General features: G+C 45.0%; 1 protein-coding gene across 3 annotated transcripts in view; it reads left to right on the top strand.

Moving 5' to 3' along the window:
* Window positions 1-21,190, top strand: part of ABCA2 (ATP binding cassette subfamily A member 2) — a 499,989-nt gene that overhangs the window by 409,199 nt on the left and 69,600 nt on the right. For all 3 annotated transcript variants that reach the window (XM_069241449.1, XM_069241450.1, XM_069241448.1), the window contains exons 39-40: window positions 16,546-16,678; window positions 17,343-17,463. In XM_069241449.1, the coding sequence (XP_069097550.1) occupies window positions 16,546-16,678; window positions 17,343-17,463 (254 nt within the window). The remainder of the gene's footprint in view (window positions 1-16,545; window positions 16,679-17,342; window positions 17,464-21,190) is intronic.

Below are 21,190 nucleotides of genomic sequence, written 5' to 3'. Positions count from 1 at the left end.
CCCATGGAATCACTACTAGAAATCGACGACCTTGACCTAATTTCTACAATTTGAAACTCAATTCAATGCATAAAATAGAGAAAGAAATGTACATTGAATAAATACATTAATTTTGAAATATTTTATTAGTCCACAAACAAATATAGAATCATTTAAATTCAAATTTTATTGGAGCTTTTCAAAATTGTGTTCTATTTCTAAAAGGTGAAACCATATGCTAGAATCTAACATATCACTTTATCTTTTTTGCTTCTAATGCATGATGTTTTATCGGTGCATACCAGTGTTTCAAATGAGGCCACCGGTCCTCCATGCTAGATCCTATTTGCTTTACTTTCGCTACTGCCACTTACTAAGCTCTTCTAATATTATTTAATTTTCTAAACAGTTGTGGACCAGCAGGGTAGGTATCACGGACCCCAGGTTAGGTTGAGTTGCCTTAGAAAGTTCCTAGAGGGTGATTGGCCATTTTCTTCTCCAGAGGACTTTGAGTCCTCAGGCGTGTTTGTTTTCATTCAGTTTACTTAATGCTGTATTATTTGGCAACAAGATAATCCATTATCAATAATGAGGTACGGGTGAGCAACGTTTCAGTGATGGAAGCGTGCAACAAGGTGTAGAGTGGGGGGTGTCCTTAATGCCACCTGCATGACAAACTGTTCAAAGAGAATATATGAGAATGTGTCATATTGTGTCTATTAGATTCTTTCTGAACTGTAAGGAGTGAGCTATACATGAGGATGCTGGGATTTGGCTGATGAGAGTAACTGATGTTCATTGCATTTCTGTGTTTAAATGAATTTGGGCAAAGTAATGGTATTTGATTGTACTTTAAGACATGATGGTGAATTACCTTGGACGCAAGTGGCACAGGCTCTGTCCCTTTGGCTCTCTCCAGGAACTAACAGGACTAAAGAGGATTCATCCATGTATTTTGCTCTGGAACTTTCATCTTTATCCAAGCCCACCCCACCAAGATCTCCCACTGAGGCAGGGCCCAAGGAGCCTGTGGTTGTCACAAGCTTAATTTTGCAACTATCTTCACGCAACCAAACCATGTCTTTGTGATCTAGTCCCATACGTGAAGAACAGCAAGCTCAGAATAGTACACTGCCTTCCATGTATGAAGATTATGATGTTAGGTTCTCTTCCAGCAGCAAAATATCATCATCTTGAATTTTACTAAGAAACTTATAAACACTCATTCAACCTCCTAGGTCTAACAAAAAAGTGGTTGTCTCACAGATTCACACATTTCTAGATGAATTACTCCTCAGTGGCCAAAAAATTGCCTTAAAGAACTGTGAAAACTGAAAGAAACAACGGGATTGCCATGATCTGAGAATTGAACTGAATATGTCCTGTAGTATAACTTGCACATTTTTCAGCATTCAATCCAAGCAATGCTTCAGTAATTCTGGCCCTATCAGTCATCGACTGAAAGCTAGCAAACGTCTCTCTTCAAATATTTCCTGACCCAGCACTTACAAAAATAACATTTTGCTAACACTGCTATGAGATAAGCAAAGAAATCTATCCTATGCATGCAGAGCACACCTAGCCTAATGTCTGCACAGATCTGTTCTTGCAACAGGGTTCCTTGATCTATTTCGTCCTAACAATATCTAGGTTCTGAAGAATTCTTGCTGCAGGGAATAGTACTTGATCATCTAAAAAAATAAAATCGCATTACAGACTGTATCTCTAGACCGCTGACTAAGAATCTAGGTATAGGAAGTTACAAGTTTGATGTTGGAAAGCAGGGGTTAGCCACTCACTCCAAGCATTTGTGGAAGCCAGTGATTTGCTTCCCAACGAGCAGTGGCGGTTCAGACCAGCAAGAGGCATTGCCTCACTTTCAATTGACTCCCGAGTACACCATCTTGCTGCTCTTGTCTAGTGCTAGCTAGGTGTTGGAATACCATGATCTATTAGTGGCATGTGACACAATGGATCACCAGAGGTCTACACATGGGAAATTACATTTGCGGATCTCCCTTGAAGGAATCAGTGTTTATTTGAAAAGGCCTAGCAAGAAATCTGAGTATCCTCATCAGAATCCAGTATCAGGCAGGCAACCTTCATTGCCCTGCAAGGTCCCCTTATTACTACCAAAGATGTTTAATGCTCAGGTGAGCCAACAATGCTTTCTTTTCTTCTAAATGTATGAGAATGATATCCTACAGCTGAAAAGAGGGTCTGAGAAGCACCTTCTTGAGCTGGACAATTAATGACAAATCAGAATCAGTTTCAGACTGGAGAACATCTCAATTTATTAAGAATAAGAAGATAGATTAGATGTAATCTGATATTCACAAGGTACAGCATTATGTGAGAAAATGTTTCAATGCTATTCAGGACTTTTTCACTCAATTAAAAAAAAAAACTAAATCAATAATTCTAATAAAATGTCTTATAGGACACTGGTGCCAGACTGCCCCCTCCCCCCCCAATAACCTGTACACATCCTCTGCTTTGTACAGATCCCGGGTGACAGTGCTGCCTCGAAATCTAGGTTTGGATAAAAGGTGCTTTCTCTTAACTTTTTCACACTTTGAAAGTCAAAACAAAAAGAATAGAAATAGAAAACACTGCACCGACCATGCTTGTAGCTCGGACAGATGAACACACCAAACAGCTGTCAATATCCAACTCTTTAGTCTGTCCAACAGCTGTCTTTGCTACAATTTCAGCTTGCAGGATCACTTAATGGTGCAGGCAGAAGGACTTTTTCTATCACCATATCTACACCAATAAAATATATCTTTCAAAAGATTACATTGATAATACTTATAACATAGGCATGAAACAGCCTGCACAGTTGGGGGCTTTGTGCTGCGGAATATACAGTCCTGCATACCAAAGAATTAGAAACAACTTTCTGGTCTTCTTTTGTCATCTGCCACCTTCCCTCCTACAAACAGCCGCCCCTTCAAATGATAACTCTTCAATAGCCCGCCTTAATTGCTACTCTGTTCTCAAAAAGCAACCCAGAGAATCACTTGTAATAAGTCACTGAAGGCTTCTTCTGACGTCAGAGCCAAATAGTATAAGGAATCTATTGTTGGCAAACACCAGATAACATGCACTGCACCAGTGAAGAACAATCTTGAATTGGTAACCAGGCAATTTTAAACTTGTATTATCCTGTCAAACCTTTTACCAAGACCTCATTACCACAAAGGGCTTTTAATATGTTTAGTACCATTGTGCTTTCGATTTCTTTAGGAAACTCCCCTGAACCCATACCTCACCCTGCCTCCCTTTCAGATCTCATTTTGTCCATTACCCATACTCCAAAAAAAATTTGGTTACGGTTTTCTTAATTAAGTTTTCATGAAATAGGTTTCTTTTCTTCACGTTATAGTTTGCAAAAATACACTTGCTCAGTGCGATAATGATATATTTATATATATATATATATTTTTTTTTAAATAAAACTGATCACCAGCAAGCATTTTGCCACTGTGTTGGAGGAAACAAAACAGAAAAGGTTTCAAGTTCTTGCAAAATTGTCTAAAAACTCGAGCGGCACAGAAGGTCCAAAGTAAGTGCATTTCAGCTAGGGGTCTAAACTCCTGAAGGGCCATCCATCACATCTGGCACAATTAAAAATAGTGATTCTACGCAAGCGTTGAATTTCTGATCATATAGTCCACCTTGCAGTACAAGATGCAACTTCTCTGACCTTCTGGTCAGCATCTGTTCGCCCTCCTCTGTGCAGCTCCACCTGTTTGCTGCTGCTGCGAGCGAACTGAGAGCCTGTCTGACTCTCACTTCGAGACCCACCTCCACACACAGGCTCCTGCCTGTGCCTCGTCCCTGGTGGCCTTGTGGCCATCTGCATATAAGTATCTTGCTGTCTCTCTTTACCTCTGCTTTTTAATTCTGTTTTTTTACTTCTGCTTATTTTTCTGTCTTTACTTTCATGTTGCTTTTTTTTTTTTCCTTCTTGTCTCTTTCTCTCCCCTTTCACTCACCCCGCATTTTCCCACACCCATGATGCCCTCCTCCCTGCGAAGCGCTTTCTCGCCCTCCAGCTGACTGGATCCCCCACCTCCCTACCCTTCTTCAAGGTGGCTGGTGCGTCACAGGCAACCCCCCCGTGCCCATTCGCGCCTAGTGCCATGGACCCTGGTCCTTGCTCCATCCGCCGGTTCAACTCCAATACACTACCCGCCCTCAACCCTGAAAGATCCTCAGCCAGCCACCTAGCTGACCAGAGGAACACTCATGGACCTTTTTTGTGCCGCGCATGATCCCGCACCGACCACCACACGATCCAGAACCAACAGTGGACGACCACCTCAACTGCATACTCAACACACACTCCCTAGTCAAGCATGCAGTAGAAGTCTGGGACCGCCTCGACTTGACTGCACCAGACGTCGCTTTCCTCACGGAGACGTGGATCACCTCCACCTTGGGCTCAGACATCTCCACGGCCATCCCACACAACTAAAAAATCATCCACAAGGACAGAGCCAACCAGCCTGAAGGAGGCATTGCCATAGTCTACAAGAATACCCTCTGCCTAACAACCACCAACGAGTTACAGTCTCAGCTAACCCATGAACACCTACACTTCCAGATTTAGACCAACACCAACTCCTCCCTCCGTGGCACACTTATCTACAGGCCGCCCGGACCCTGACCTCGATTCTGCGAAGACTTTGCTGACCTCGTCGCTCCCCATGTCCTCGCCTCCTCAGACTACATCCTACTGGATGACCTCAACTTCCACCTTGATATCCACGATGACCCCAACACCACAACCTCTTAGAAAACATTGCAACACTCAGCCTCAGACAACTTGTCAACATCCTCACCCACATACCTGACACATCCTCGACCCCGTCTTCTCAGCAGGGAACAACTTCACCATCTCTCACACCTCCAAACACCTTTGGACCAACCACAAGTGCGTCCACTTTACCTTCACAAAGAACACTGCACAACACTATGCCCGCCAACCCAATCCCCCCCCCCCCCCCAGCAGACACTGGGGCAAAGTTATAGAAGCATAACTCACCAACGCTCTCAGCCACTCCCCTCCCCACTGGATGCAGCAAACACTAATGAAGCTGCACATAATCTACACCGCTGGTTGTCTGAATGTGCCAACAGCGTAGCCCCCCTCAGGAAACCTGCAGGAAACCGACATAGCAAAACACCAAAATGGTTCATGATAGACCTACAAGAGTCCAAACGCTCCTGCAGAAGACTGGAACGGAAATGGAGGAACAGCAAATTAACCGAAGATCGCGTAGCCTACAAGAACGCGGTCACCACACACCACCAGAACTGCCATAAAAGCCGCCATTCAAGAACACCTCCGCACCAGTGCTCACAACATCAAAGAGCTCTTAGCCATCAAATGAGTTCACTAACCCTGGACACACACCTCATCCATCCCTCCGTTCCCAGACTTCTGTGACGACCTTGCCACCTTCTTTCACCAAAAAATTCAGGACATTTATGAAGGCATCAAGAACCAAAACCCACCCGCAATGCCCACAAATACCACAACGAACCCAGTACCACACCAGATCCTGAACTCCTGGACCCCCATCACCAAAGAGGACACCAAAAGATTCATGAACTACATCCACTCTGGAGCACCCTCGAATCCATACCCTTATCACATCTTCAACCTGGCCAGCGCCACCAAGGTACCTGAGCTCTGCCGGATTATCAACCGATCCTTCGAGACCGCCACTTTCCCATCATCCTGGAAGCACGCTGAGATCAACCCGCTACTCAAGAAACCCACTGCCAACCCAAGGGAGCTGAAAAACTACAGACCCATCTCTCTTCTCCCTTTCCCAGCCAAATTAACAGAAAATGCCATCAACCAGTAAGTCACAAATTCCTTGAGACACACCAAATCTGAGACCCATCCCAATCCGGATTCAGGAGCAACCACAGCACCAAAACAGCACTTCTAGCAGCCACCAACATACGCGCCATACTACACCAAGGAGGCACAGCCGCACTAGTCCACCTCGACCTCTCAGCCGCATTTGACATTGTCTCCTACTCCACCCTCTGCGCCAGACTCCACGATGCCGGCATCCGCGATGAAGCACTGAAATGGATCAGGTCCTTCCTCACCGGAAGAACAGAGTGCCAGACTACCGCCTTTCAAATCAGAACCCAAAGATACTTGCTGCGAAGTGCCCCAAGGATCATCACTCACCGTGGCGCTTTTCAAAATCTACATGGCCCTGCTAGCCAAGATCATCAAACAACATGGGCCAAACATCGTCTCCTACGCCGACGATACCCAACTGATCCTCTTCCTGTCCGACGACCCTGTAAAGGCCTAGAGAAATTTCCACAATGAGATGAGAGCAGTCGCCACCTGGATGGAAGTCAGCTGCCTCAAACTCAGCTTGGACAAGACGGATATCCTCGTAATCGGCTCCATCCCTTCTGCCTGGAACGACTATTGGTGGCCTACTGCACTGAGAAACACCCCCTCACCCACGGACAACGCATGCAATCTGAGCATCATCCTGGACTCCTCTCTATCCATGACCCGCCAAGTCAACAGCGCCTCATCGTCATGCTTTCACATCCTCAGACTCATTCAAAGGATCAAGTGGATACCCTCTGACACGAGGAAGACAGTCACCCATGCACTTGTCACTAGCAAATTGGACTACGGCCACGCACTCTATGCCAGCATCACCAAGAAATTGCAATCAAAACTAGAAAGAATCCATAATGCAGCAGCCAGACTCATCCTGGGCATCCCCCAACACAGCCACATCTCCTCCCACCCCAGAGACCTTATTGGCTCCCAGTCACAAGCGCATCACATACAAACTCCTGACCCACACCTACAAGGCACTACACAACGTAGGACCGGCATACCTCAACCACTGCCTCGCCTTCTATATACCCAACACACAATTCTGTTTTTCCCAGCTCTCCCTAGCAGTCATTCCCAAGATATGAAAAAGCACAGCAGGAGGAAGATTCTTCTCTTACCTCGCAGCCCTGACATGGAACATGCTACCTCTCAAACTCAGACAGACGGCATTACTGAAGCAGTTCAGGAAGGACCTCAAGACCTAGCTTTTCGATTGAGCAGCACGCCCACAAACAGAACCTTGAGACCCGCAGGATGATTAGCTGTGCTTTTTAAATTACTTATTGATGCTACTGTATCTGAAATTGAAGCCCAGTCGGGTACAATGCCAGATGATCAGTACAGAGTAACTTAAACTGAATTCACTCCTTAATTGGCAGCCAATATACTGTCATGAGTCGCACAGTCATAGCACTCCAGCTATGCACAAGCCTTTTAGCCAAATTCTGAAGTCTTTGAAGATTTGTTAATAGCCCTCTCCAGGAGAACGAACCAGATGGAGTAACAGTAGTTCTAGAGAGATAGCACACAAGCTCAAACTAGTGGGGTAGGGATGGAAAATAAGGTAGTGTAATATACAATCTTTTTGCGTTGCAGGAAACTTGCGGGCCAGTATTTTGCAACAAAGTGCTAAAGACCAGGCCTAGATTAAAACTGACACCAAGATTCGTAAGTGAAATGGCTGGGGCTAAACTTGGCTCTAGTTGACAAGAGCAGCATGTTGCTAGTCAGCAAGAGAAGTCATCACCCCTCACCACTGTCTCTTGTCTTGAAGAGCTTTTGTGTTCGATGGTTAGTGGCCATTCACTGCTCAATGACACAGTACTCCCTAACGCAACTGATGGTGTTAGTGGAGGACTGGTCAAATGTTCAGACGAATATCATTGGGCCAGAAAAGATCTTAACTCCTAAGGACTGTATCAGGACCCTATTTTTCAATGTCTTATATAGTGTGAACGTGGCCTGAAGGCATATGAGGACTTTTCATGAGCACTAGAATATGTTGAACTTTTTTTTGGGGGGTGAAGGAGTGGTACACGGCGATCATGGGATTTTGCCAAAATTTATATAACGTTGAGCCGAGGCCTGAGTTCACACTGGGTTCCACAGTCGGTAGGCTCTCTATCTAGCCTTAAGGCCACGTCTCTTCCAGTAGCTGGGCGTGCACATTAAAGAAGTCGTGGGATGGGGCAGTTCATGGACATGCCAGGCCTAAGGAGTGTCAGCTCTTGTCCTGAACGAGGACCTGAGTTTAGTCGGATTGCAAAGAACGAAACCATCTAGGGTCCAGTCCCGTCAGTCGCCTGAAGTTGAGCCGATCGACCAAGAGCTATCTCTTAGGCGACTGACGAAAGCGGGAGGTAGAGCTGATGGTTGGCCCCCTTTCCACAACGCCCCGATGGTAGGCAGGTAATCCAGAAAGGCTAAAAAACACTATCTCAGTACATACACGGATTGACAGTGGCATTTTGCTATGGCTGATCGGGAAACTGCTCTTGCAGAATTGATTATTTAAACGTCCGGTGCTGCGGTGCAGCCCCAGGTGTCTGAAAGTCTTTCGTAACTTCCCCTCGAAACCTCCGTTTCTTGTACTCCTTTACAACGATGTTGAATTCCATCCTTTTTTTCCGCTTCACGTGGGTTTAGAAATAGTTCCCTGAAACGTGCGTGTCGGTGTTCCAGGGGGTGGTGGTGAACCATCGATACACAATGTCCCAATCCGGTCCTAAATTTAGCTCACGTTACGAGGATAGTCGGCTGTGGCCACGCCCGAGTTGTAGTTATTCATTAAGCAGTTTCACTAATGAAATGTCACACCTTCCTCACCGCCCATGTGGAGCCTCTGCCTAGTCACGGAGAGTGTGAGGGGACGGAAGGTGCCGCGCGCACGCAGGGACGATAGAGCAGGTTGACGTTACGTAACAGGGGCGATTGAAAGAACGATGCGTGGAATGTAATGATGTCATGACGCTGCGTGTTCGTGCCGAGATCCTGTCGTGGTGGGTGTACGTGGAGTAGGCGGAATGCTTTCTTAATTTCGAGCTCCACACCTCCAGTAGGGATCTGCCAGTGAGCTGCTAATCAGTGGTTGAAATCTGAAATGGGAATAAAGAAGTGCAGGCACTCAGAAACCCAAAGTACATTTGAATGGGAAAGTACCTACAGTTCTCAGCAGCAAAGTATTACATGCCTGCTCAAAAGTGAAGTTACTCTTCCTTAAATAAGAGAAGTGCAGATACTCAGTGTAGGAGGCTGGACTGGCTTGTAGTGAGTACCAAGGGGTACTTGCACCTTGCACCAGGCCCAGTTATCCCTTATTAGTGTATAGGGTGTCTAGCAGCTTAGGCTGATAGATAATGGTAGCTTAGCAGAGCAGCTTAGGCTGAACTAGGAGACGTGTGAAGCTACTACAGTACCACTTAGTGTCATATGCACAATATCACAAGAAAACACAATACACAGTTATACTAAAAATAAAGGTACTTTATTTTTATGACAATATGCCAAAGTATCTTAGAGTGTACCCTCAGTGAGAGGATAGGAAATATACACAAGATATATATACACAATAGCAAAAATATGCAGTATAGTCTTAGAAAACAGTGCAAACAATGTATAGTTACAATAGGATGCAATGGGGAAACATAGGGATAGGGGCAACACAAACCATATACTCCAAAAGTGGAATGCGAACCACGAATGGACCCCAAACCTATGTGACCTTGTAGAGGGTCGCTGGGACTATTAGAAAATAGTGAGAGTTAGAAAAATAACCCTCCCCAAGACCCTGAAAAGTGAGTGCAAAGTGCACTGAAGTTCCCCTAAGGACAAAGAAGTCGTGTTAGAGGAATAATGCAGGAAAGACACAAACCAACAATGCAACAACTGTGGATTTCCAATCTAGGGTACCTGTGGAACAAGGGGACCAAGTCCAAAAGTCACAAGCAAGTCGGAGATGGGCAGATGCCCAGGAAATGCCAGCTGCGGGTGCAAAGAAGCTTCTACTGGACAGAAGAAGCTGCGGTTTCTGCAGGAACGAAAAGGGCTAGAGACTTCCCCTTTGGTGGACGGATCCCTCTCGCCGTGGAGAGTCGTGCAGAAGTGTTTTCCCGCCGAAAGAACGCCAACAAGCCTTGCTAGCTGCAAATCGTGCGGTTAGCGTTTTTGGACGCTGCTGTGGCCCTGGAGGGACCAGGAGGTCGCAAATTGGACCAGGAGAGAGAGGGGACGTCGAGCAAGACAATGAGCCCTCTCAGCAGCAGGTAGCACCCTGAGAAGTGCCAGAAACAGGCACTACGAGGATGCGTGAAACGGTGCTCACCCGAAGTCGCACAAAGAAGTCCCACGTCACCGGAGAACAACTTAGGAGGTCGTGCAATGCAGGTTAGAGTGCCATGGACCCAGGCTGGACTGTGCACAAAGGATTTCCGCCGGAAGTGCACGGAGGCCGGAGTAGCTGCAAAAGTCGCGGTTCCCAGCAATGCAGCCCAGCGAGGTGAGGCAAGGACTTACCTCCACCAAACTTGGACTGAAGAGTCACTGGACTGTGGGGGTCACTTGGACAGAGTCGCTGGATTCGAGGGACCTCGCTCGTCGTGCTGAGAGGAGACCCAAGGGACCGGTAATGCAGCTTTTTGGTGCCTGCGGTTGCAGGGGGAAGATTCCGTCGACCCACGGGAGATTTCTTCGGAGCTTCTGGTGCAGAGAGGAGGCAGACTACCCCCACAGCATGCACAAGCAGGAAAACAGTCGAGAAGGCGGCAGGATCAGCGTTACAGAGTTGCAGTAGTCGTCTTTGCTACTATGTTGCAGGTTTGCAGGCTTCCAGCGCGGTCAGCAGTCGATTCCTTGGCAGAAGGTGAAGAGAGAGATGCAGAGGAACTCGGCTGAGCTCTTGCATTCGTTATCTAAAGTTTCCCCAGAGACAGAGACCCTAAATAGCCAGAAAAGAGGGTTTGGCTACCTAGGAGAGAGGATAGGCTAGCAACACCTGAAGGAGCCTATCAGAAGGAGTCTCTGACGTCACCTGGTGGCACTGGCCACTCAGAGCAGTCCAGTGTGCCAGCAGCACCTCTGTTTCCAAGATGGCAGAGGTCTGGAGCACACTGGAGGAGCTCTGGACACCTCCCAGGGGAGGTGCAGGTCAGGGGAGTGGTCATTCCCCTTTCCTTTGTCCAGTTTCGCGCCAGAGCAGGGCTAAGGGGTCCCCTGAACTGGTGTAGACTGGCTTATGCAGAATTGGGCACATCTGTGCCCAAGAAAGCATTTCCAGAGGCTGGGGGAGGCTACTCCTCCCCTGCCTTCACACCATTTTCCAAAGGGAGAGGGTGTCACACCCTCTCTCAGAGGAAGTTCTTTGTTCTGCCATCTTGGGCCAGGCCTGGCTGGACCCCAGGAGGGCAGATGCCTGTCTGAGGGGTTGGCAGCAGCAGCAGCTGCAGTGAAACCCCAGGAAGGGCAGTTTGGCAGTACCAGGGTCTGTGCTACAGACCACTGGGATCATGGGATTGTGCCAGCTATGCCAGGATGTCATAGAGGGGGCAATTCCATGATCATAGACATGTTACATGGCCATATTCGGAGTTACCATTGTGAAGCTACATATAGGTAGTGAGCTATATGTAGTGCACGCGTGTAATGGTCTCCCCGCACTCACAAAGTCCGGGGAATTGGCCCTGAACAATGTGGGGGCACCTTGGCTAGTGCCAGGGTGCCCTCACACTAAGTAACTTTGCACCTAACCTTTACCAGGTAAAGGTTAGACATATAGGTGACTTATAAGTTACTTAAGTGCAGTGTAAAATGGCTGTGAAATAACGTGGACGTTATTTCACTCAGGCTGCAGTGGCAGGCCTGTGTAAGAATTGCCAGAGCTCCCTATGGGTGGCAAAAGAAATGCTGCAGCCCATAGGGATCTCCTGGAACCCCAATACCCTGGGTACCTCAGTACCATATACTAGGGAATTATAAGGGTGTTCCAGTAAGCCAATGTAAATTGGTAAAATTGGTCACTAGCCTGTTAGTGACAATTTGGAAAGAAATGAGAGAGCATAACCACTGAGGTTCTGATTAGCAGAGCCTCAGTGAGACAGTTAGGCACCACACAGGGAACACATACATATAGGCCACAAACTTATGAACACTGGGGTCCTGACTAGCAGGGTCCCAGTGACACATAACAAACATACTGAAAACATAGGGTTTTCACTATGAGCACTGGGCCCTGGCTGGCAGGATCCCAGTGAGACAGTGAAAACACCCTGACATACACTCACAAACAGGCCCAAAGTGGGGGTAACAAGGCTAGAAAGAGGCTACTTTCTCACACTCAGTACCTCGCAGTACCTGCCCGATCAAAGCACTGATCCTAATAAAGTAGTGAGGAAGGTGTGGATAATATCGTGCTGTCTACCATGGCGGTGTCACATCAGTAAGAGCTTTCCCCAGTGTCAGTCCACTACCAATAGAACCCAACTGCACTAAGAGCAGCTATTAGTGTGATGTAACTGCTGGAACTAAAGCTTCCAGATCGATATCACAAAATCAAGACTTCAAACTTCAGTGTTATTTTGTGCCTTTAAAAGCAGTCTCAGTGTGATATCATGCCACTAAGGGCAACTATTAGTGTGGTTTCTCTGTGTGGTTAAGATCCGTTCTCACTGTTGTCACTAATAATATTAGTCCCTCACTGAGATGCCTTAGCCTACTGATATCAGTGTTAAGTGACTCCGGCAAGGCAGCCCCCTGTATTGGGAGGCAGTAAAAGTAGCCTCCAATGTAATGTGAGTGAACTGAGGCAGTTTAATGCCATTGCAGCAACTACAGCTCCTTATGTGATGTCACTGCAGTATTGTGTCAGTATGTAATTTTCAATGCTTGAAATGGAAAAATAGAAGTGCAGGTACTCTGTGGCAGAGTGCCTGCTTGTTTCTGAGAATGGCTGCTACTCTCCAATTAAAAGTATTCAGTTTTTCTTGAGAAGTGCAGATATTCTCCCTCTCAAAATAAAAAAGTGCTGGTACTCCGTCCCGGCCCATTTAAAGCACTGGTGATGTTGATACAGTAGTATGGTAGCCTGCTGTGTGATGTGACTGCAAAAAAGGAGCTCACTGGTGTAATATCACTGCAGTGAGGGTAACAAGTTAAGGGTAGTTACCAGTGTGAGGGCCAGATTGGAACTTCCCTAATATCATTGCAGCACGGAAAGCCCCCAGTGTGACGTCACTGCATGTGTGACGTTACAGCTGTTAAGGCAGCTCCCTGATGTGATATCACTGCAATGTGGTCAGCTCCCAGTTTGATGTCACAGTAGTAACAGCATCTCTCTGTGTTCTTTCACTGTTTATAGGCAACTCTGTGATGTCACCATAGGAAGAGTATAGCGCCACTGCAATAAGGGCAGCTCTAGAAGTAGGGCACAAGTCCTAAAAAAAATAATAAGTGGGGGGACTAACAAAGTTAGGCAGTGTGCAGTTGACATCATGGCGCATGACATCACAGTGTGTGATATCACTGCACATGGGATTGCATGTAGATTCACAGGAAGTGGCATTACAACCCTTTTTTTTTTTTTAAATCTCTTTATCACTTTGATAAAGACACTCAGGGCAAAGCTCGCCTGAGATAGCAATCCAGATACACTTTCACATAGTCATGATTTATGTCAGTCAAACAGAGATACAACTGAAACAACAACAGTTAACTGTGCCACATAACGAGAATTAGCAATAGAATGCATTATGCAGGGGTGGAGCGCTAGTCCCTGAATCCGAGGGGGGAGGTCATCCCAGAGTGCCTGACCGTGCGATAGCGGCCTATTATGTTTGCCGAGTGGCGCTGAGCAATAATATCATAAGAGCAGTATAAACTACGTCATGAGTAGCTGGGGCGGGAGGGGGGCACCCAGAACCAACACACTGCCCTCCGGTGTACGCTGTAGCTGCAGAGCGAGTCGCCCCGATGGAGTTGAGAGAATTACGTCAACAGGGCTCGGAAGTCCCAAAAGCAGGGGGAACATGTGCCCAACTAGTGTAGCGATGTTTGCGGGGGGTTTAAGGTGGGCGTGTGTCGTCCTTAGTCTCTATGCGTACAATGAAGGCATCCCAGATTCAAAGCCTCCCTGTACTAACCCTCTGTACTGTAAGTGGCGTAGAGTTTGAGCCTCTGCATGGGACCACTGCAGCAAATCGAGCAACCAACTGGTATAGCTGGGGGTATGTGGTGCCTTCCAGTGGGTTGCTATTAAACGTTTGAAAACTATGAAGGCCAGATCTATGAATCTATGTAGTTGTTTGTCCCCTCTGGCGCGGCGACGCAGTCTCAGCAAGCAGGACTCCGGTGCTGCCTTTAAGGCATGGTAGTATTGTCAGATACTGTATCAGTAATGCATTGCCAACCTATGGATAATGGAGGGCACTCCCACACCATGTGATAGAAATCCGCTAATGGCTTTGCACAGCAGGGGCACACTGGGTCCGACGCGGGAAACATGCGTTTTATGCGGGAGGGGGATAAGTAGGAGTGGTGTAAATAGTTAAACTGGGTGTAGCGGAGTCTAGGGTTCTGAGAAACGTTCTTGACAGAGGAGAGCGCCGCTGTCCAGGCTGCCTGCGATAGAGGTGCATGGAGTGCCACATCCCAGCGGGATCTCGCGTACTCCAAACCTGGGTAAGCCCCCAACAATAATCTGGAGTATAACCGTGATACTGCTCCCTTTGTACCACCCATAGAGAGGATGAGCGTGAGGATCTGTGACATCGGTGGCATTACAACCCATGACCTCACTAGAAGTGATATCACATGAAGTGACATCAAATCTTAAGATCTCATACAGGTTTAGCTGGTCCAACATGATAACATGTGAGCTCTTTATAATATTTAACAAATGAGAATTTGCGTTGGGCTTGTGTCAAAAAAGTGAAACCCGATGCAAAATCGGGGCCTCCATTTACACTTTTTCTTTTTTTTTAAAGAATGCCACAAATAAATTGGCAACAATGAGAAACATGGCAATTAATATGTTCTGCTTAACTGCTTGCAAAGTCTACACTTTAAAATATCTTATGGGGGTAAGGCACCTGCTGCAGAGATCTTTGTGTGCCCAATAAAATCAGGGAATAATAATAATACGATAACTTTGGAGGGTAATGCATTTGCTGGAGAAACCTGTTTTTTCTCTAGTCCCAGTTTTGAATCAAAATAGCATAGAGGGTTAATGTGCATTCTGAAAAGCATATTATCTAACTGCAAATTACAGATTTACACATTTATAAGAATTATTGACAATGTATAATGTGTACGTGTGATGTCACCCTGCAGTATGATGAGTAGCGCTATCAAAGAAAACACAAATAGTGGTATTTAAACGGTTATTTGTGCAAATACTGGCACAGACTAACAAATCTGACATTCTCACAGTGCATAAAAATCTCTTATGAACAGGAACTGAACAACGTAAAAAACATGCCTCACTTAAGTATTTGTGAGCTGTATGCTTTTGTTTCCCTTCCTCTGCATTTGCATCTAGGTGTAAGGCTCAGATAGCTCACAGTCACAGTAGTGGAACAAAAGGAAGCCTGATGGGGCTGTAAATTCGGACTTTGTTATGGGCTTCATTGGAGTCTGAAACATAAAAGCCCCCTTAGCACCTGTACGTTACTGCTGGAAAACGAAAGCGATAAGGTGCAGGCACTGCTGTGATGGGAATGTGGGAATGTGTCCTGGGTCTGAAAATTACACCAGAACAAGTTCAGCATATTTCAGTGGGGCCCACTTCTTGCAAGTTGGACGGCGTCCAGCCTGTGAAAATAGTGGTGTACCCCAGATTTGTGCCCTGTCTAGATGTGACATCACTGCAGTGAGGGCAGCTTCTAATGCAGTGCCATTGCAGTAGAAGTAGCTTTTCAGTCTGATGGCACAACAATAATGGCAGAGCCCAGAAGGATGTCAAGGGTAACTCCGTGGTGTGATGTGACTGCAAAAATTCTTCTCCGAAGTATGATGTTTGTGTAATAAGGGCAGCTCCCAGTGTGACGGGGCTGTAAAGACAAAATAAAATAACAATAGCTATTTATTGAACAACATTCACCATTGAGACACCTCCTTACTGTTAGTCTCTCATTGATGGTTGGCTAATGCGCAGCCTGTGAGGGGGCTACAGGCAGGAAGGCCTCCTTGCCAGAGTAAGTGGCTTGCAGAATGTCCACTCAGCATAGGCTATCGTGAATCCTTGCACTGGCCCTACATGTGAGCTATCAGCTCCTGTCTGATTGTTGTACTGCTTTTGCTGACTGTATTTTTCCTACCCCATTCCTTCTCCCTCTTCTCATCTCAGACCCCCACAGACGTGTCAGAAAAGGTTTTAGGGGCCACAAGCACTCCGTAAAGGATATAACATTGCGTATACTTCAAAGTCACCAACACCCTTAAACTTGCCATCCAGTGATGAGATTTTGGTTCTCTCTACCCAATCGTGGATCACCAGCAGTTGCCAAAAATATGCATGTCCTCCGTCTAATAGTTGGTTAAGCTTGACACCTGTTGTGGCAAAAATGAACTAATGGTTCTCCTATCCAATCTGTTTTCTTGGCAGGAGTGTTGGGATCATATTTCCTAAACTAAAACGTTTAAAATTTTCTCCCCTTTGTCTTCCTCCCATTTTCCTGTAGGTCAGTTTGATAAGATGAAATCTCCCTTCGAGTGGGACATTGTTGCCAGAGGCCTGGTTGCCATGGCAGTCGAAGGCTTTGTGGGCTTCTTCATTACCATCATGTGTCAGTACAACTTCCTCAGAAAACCACAGTGAGTACCGAGAAAATGTTAGTTGTGTTGCTGGGTATCCTTGTGAATAATATGCTACACAGCTTGTAACAGGGCGATGCCGGATCTGAGTAGGCAGAACTGGTACTCAACCCTGCTTGAAACAATATTTTAAGCTGCCTTTCGGAATGTTGGTCTCTAATGTCTGGGAGCATGTAATAGAGAGCCGTTATTATAAAATTTGATGGAATGGCAATCATTTTGTTCGCATTCAGCACCCTCAAGTAAGTATTAGAGATACATATACCAATATCTTCTGTGAGGCATAACCAGGGGCAAGCGTGATGCACATCCCCACATGCGGGTCAAAACGAAGGGAGAGCAACATCTCCACTTCTCAGCAGGAAGGACTAACATGGACGATAGGATGGCACTTGTTGATTTGTCCATATAATAAGTTTGTGAGTGTTTCTCTACTGCACATACTTCTAAGGAGGGGATTATTCTCATTTGCTGTTAGCTTCTCACCCGACCATGCAGACCGATTGCAAGTGACATTTGACTGTTAACCTAACTATTTGGTGTCTTCTGCAAATTTCTGTCGGTTTGGTACTAGGCTTAGGATTCCACTCAGCTCTTTTCCAAGGTATTTTTGTTGTTCATTCAGGCCTCGTTTCTGTTCTTAGTAGATTATCTTTCTTGATAGGCGGCTACCTGTTTCATCCCAACCCATTGAGGATGATGATGTAGATGTTGCCAGTGAGCGACAGCGTGTTCTGCGGGGGGATGCTGACCACGACATGCTGAAGATTGAGAACCTGACCAAGGTAAGGATATTGAGGCTCACAGAGGTTGAGGATTGCAGAAAGGTTTGGGCTGTGAAAGGCCATGCATTTCCCATATGTGAGGCTTCCTTATGACTTATAGTAGAAGACACCCTGATCTAATCATCGGCATGAGATACATTGTTGTATTATTTGTCCAGAGGGACTTGGACAAGTGAGGCAATGCGTACCAAGGCAAATCCTCACGACCCACGGTGGTAATGTTTTCCTATTTTCTTTTAAAAAAAATATCTTAAAAGATGAGGAAAATAATTCTGCTTTGTCAGTGTAGTCTCAGTACTTGGTTTATGTGTTTGTTTTGTTTATTAACAATAAAGAGTAAGCACATGTAGTATTTCACCATGATCACATATAATTCGTTAGTTACTTAGAGGTATAGATATAGGTATAGCTGTGCATCTATGCATTTCAACCCCTCAAAAGTTGCTTCGGGGACCTTCATAGAACAAAATAGAACGGCCTCTTATGTCAAAAAATTATCTGGTAGCCAAGAGTTAGAATAATAGATAAATAATCCTCAGCGAGAAGTCTGATCACATAGAAGAAATCCCAGTATTCTGTAAATATAGGTTGTGAAGGTCCCTTAGCATCTACAGTAATTGCCAAGTTACATGTAAGGTGTATTACTGTGCAGAGTGAAATTAGCTCTATATTACAAAAATGTAATGTGTGAATCTCTTAATTATTTAGTCTGCTATTCGACACCGCTAGTATGACCACAACATGTTATGGATTGGTCAGTAATCTCTGTCACTCTTCCTGCAGTGTGTCTTGAGATGTGTGTGCAGCAGGCGTACAGGCTAGCTCCAGACTAACTACCTTTTATATTAGATTTCAAAAAAATTAATCTGTAAAAAAATAAAAAAAACTTTGTTCACCTTAAAACAAAACTACCACCTTGAAACACTAAAATAAGTAGAATATAAATAACATGTTTTATGTACTAGCGCTTACTTTAGCATGGAAGATTGCCTTCATCAATTTGAAAACCACTTATTGTGCATCATTTCCCACTCGAAGAGAATGGTTCCCATTTATTAGAGGAGCGGATACTGTCTCCTTACTACGATCTCCTTCGAGATACTCCAGGAAACCCTTGTGGGATGCGCTGGATAATTTCAATGTAAACTGGAAACCACCTTGAAGGATTAGGTTAATAAATACTATAGACCCTTCATATCCCTAACAGACATACTCTGTTATTTGAAAAATAAAGTGCCTTTGAGAGTCTATACTGAGTAGCCATAGCTCATATACAGTTTTCACTGAACATAAAATAGTATTGTAATTTTGCTCATTTTTGGTATTGCTCCAGTAACACATTTTGCTATGTACATATTTCTGAGTGTCAATGTTACTCTCGTTCATGAGTATAATGTATATGCATGTGCCCTACTGTAATCTGTTTATTTTATATCCTACTGTCTTTTTCACCGTTCCTCGTGAAACGAATGCATACTCTTTTCTTTTGTACTTCTTATGATATATTGTAGTGTGTCTTTTTAGTTATTCCAGGGTGCAGTAAGGGTGGCATGGACAGTGTACAGTGAAATGGGGAGAGTTCAATTCCAATCAGTGATATTGAGCCCATACGATTTTCTTCATAATGACCCCATGTGCAAATCGGTGCAGTGAAGGGCAAGTCAGAATAGCTGCTTTTAACGTTTTTCTGAAACGTGAATCATTGGGCACTACCCACAGGCTTGGGTTGAGTGCATTTCATAGCCTAGAACCCGGAAGTCCTTGGCCTCCACATCTGACGTGATTGAAAGCTTTGTGAGCAATTAGGTGTGCAGAAGTTGACCATGTTGTCTTTTCAGGCGTATAACTAAAGTGAGGCATTTTAGGTATCTTGGGCTCATTCCCGGTAGGCCTTATGGATTCGGATAAGCATATTACATTTGTTCCCTTGTGTCTACAGAAATCAGGTGATACACTTTCAAGGCTGATGTAATGTAGACACACTGCTTCACATTCAGACAAGGGTCAACAGTCGAATTTCAGACCTTTCACAACAAGGCACTGCACTTCTGTGTACAAAATATTACAGTAGTCTGGTCCTGCAACGTCCAGGGCTCTCGTAAAGAATTGCAGGTTGCTTCCCTTTAACACCACACTTACTTAGAGTACAGCATAGAAAAGTCCCAGATTCCTCCTCTCAATGCCATATGCAGTGCCACTCCTGAAAAGGGTATTCATCGAACCGGTAAGATTGCTGTGACCCAAATTGATTTAAAAAGCACCCCCCGGGCAGCAACAATAAGAACCAGAAAAGAATACATTTGTAGCATTCATATTTGCCTACCTGATACATTCCTGCCATATTTCTGAAATGTACTTTTATTATTTAAATGAAATTACTAAATGAAATTGCCACATGTAACACATGCACTGGGGTATCCTTCGCCTATTGGCATTTTAAACAATTTGTAGACTCTCGGGCCTTCTGTTAGTGTTTGGGAATTACATTAGTACCTGAAAAAGTAGTCTACAGTTGAATTTGAGATCAGTGGCAATAACTATTACATACACTGATTCATTTACATTGCTGTGCTTAACCCATGGCCCAATGTATTTGACCCTGTCCCGTTACTGTAATCATTTCAAAATCATTTAGGCAACCTTGAATTATGGTGGGATAGTAGTGCCAGCTGATTGAGCAAACATTAAAGCCCCTTTGCATGATATCGTATTGGACACTTACAGATTTAAAGCATTTCCTCTTTTCAATCGCTTCTATTTCAGTTATAACCCTTTTTGGGAAGGAGTGCCCAGATGTAGGTCCTGTAGCATGCTGCCTCCTAGAACTCGTGCTGCATTCTGCTAATGAGGCTTTGTAAGACTGAGAAACAGCTTTGGGATTTTTTGTAATCCTGGGCAGAGGGAACGTGACCTTTGTGGTCAGACTGTACTGCCCCTCCTCGAACACGACTAAGATTGACTTTCATATGGTTGGTCCTGCCTGGAATGACACAATCATGGAAAGAATGGTAGAATGGTATGTGCCCTGGAGTAATTGCAAGTGTGTGAGATTAATTCATGCGTTCCACCCATAGCTTTATTCTTAATTAGTGACTAGAAATGTCAATATTCATGAAAGTGCAGAGCTCAGTCCAACTACTGCATATTGATTTTTCAAATGCTGAGATGACAGCTGGAGTGAGAGCTTGCAGCCTATATTGAATTTTTATCTCTTTTGAGCGGACACACCATATATGTCCCAAATAGCTACACCAGCTCATTGATGGGTTATGTAGTACAAACAGGATCAGGTGGCATGTGACAGAAGGTGCCGATACACTATTCCATTCAACATCTTACACAGGTTTTATTGCCATATTTATATGAAGATGTGTTCACAAAGAGCACCTATGTGCCTTGGTACTCAAGTCCCACTTTCCTTCAGACAGGCTTGTTAGCCACTATCTATCTGTATGTTTCATACTTCTGGTGAGTGCCTCTCTCTCATTCAGAAATGTGTCTGATACCTTATTACAACAGAAGCAAGCAGACTGTAATAGAAACATCTAATGGCTGCAGTGAAAGATGGTGGAAATGTGTGTGGTAGCGGATTAATGAAATGTTTATCTTACTTTGTTAAAAGCCTTTTCCCTCTCATGACAGTGAGACCTAGCTCATTTCCATATTTATGAGTATTAAAGTTTACACAGGGGAAACTATTGTACTTCATGACCTACTGCCCTATTTT

Source organism: Pleurodeles waltl, chromosome 6, assembly GCF_031143425.1.
Source record: "Pleurodeles waltl isolate 20211129_DDA chromosome 6, aPleWal1.hap1.20221129, whole genome shotgun sequence".
NCBI lineage: Eukaryota > Metazoa > Chordata > Amphibia > Caudata > Salamandridae > Pleurodeles > Pleurodeles waltl.
This window is presented reverse-complemented; position numbering and strand designations above follow the sequence as displayed.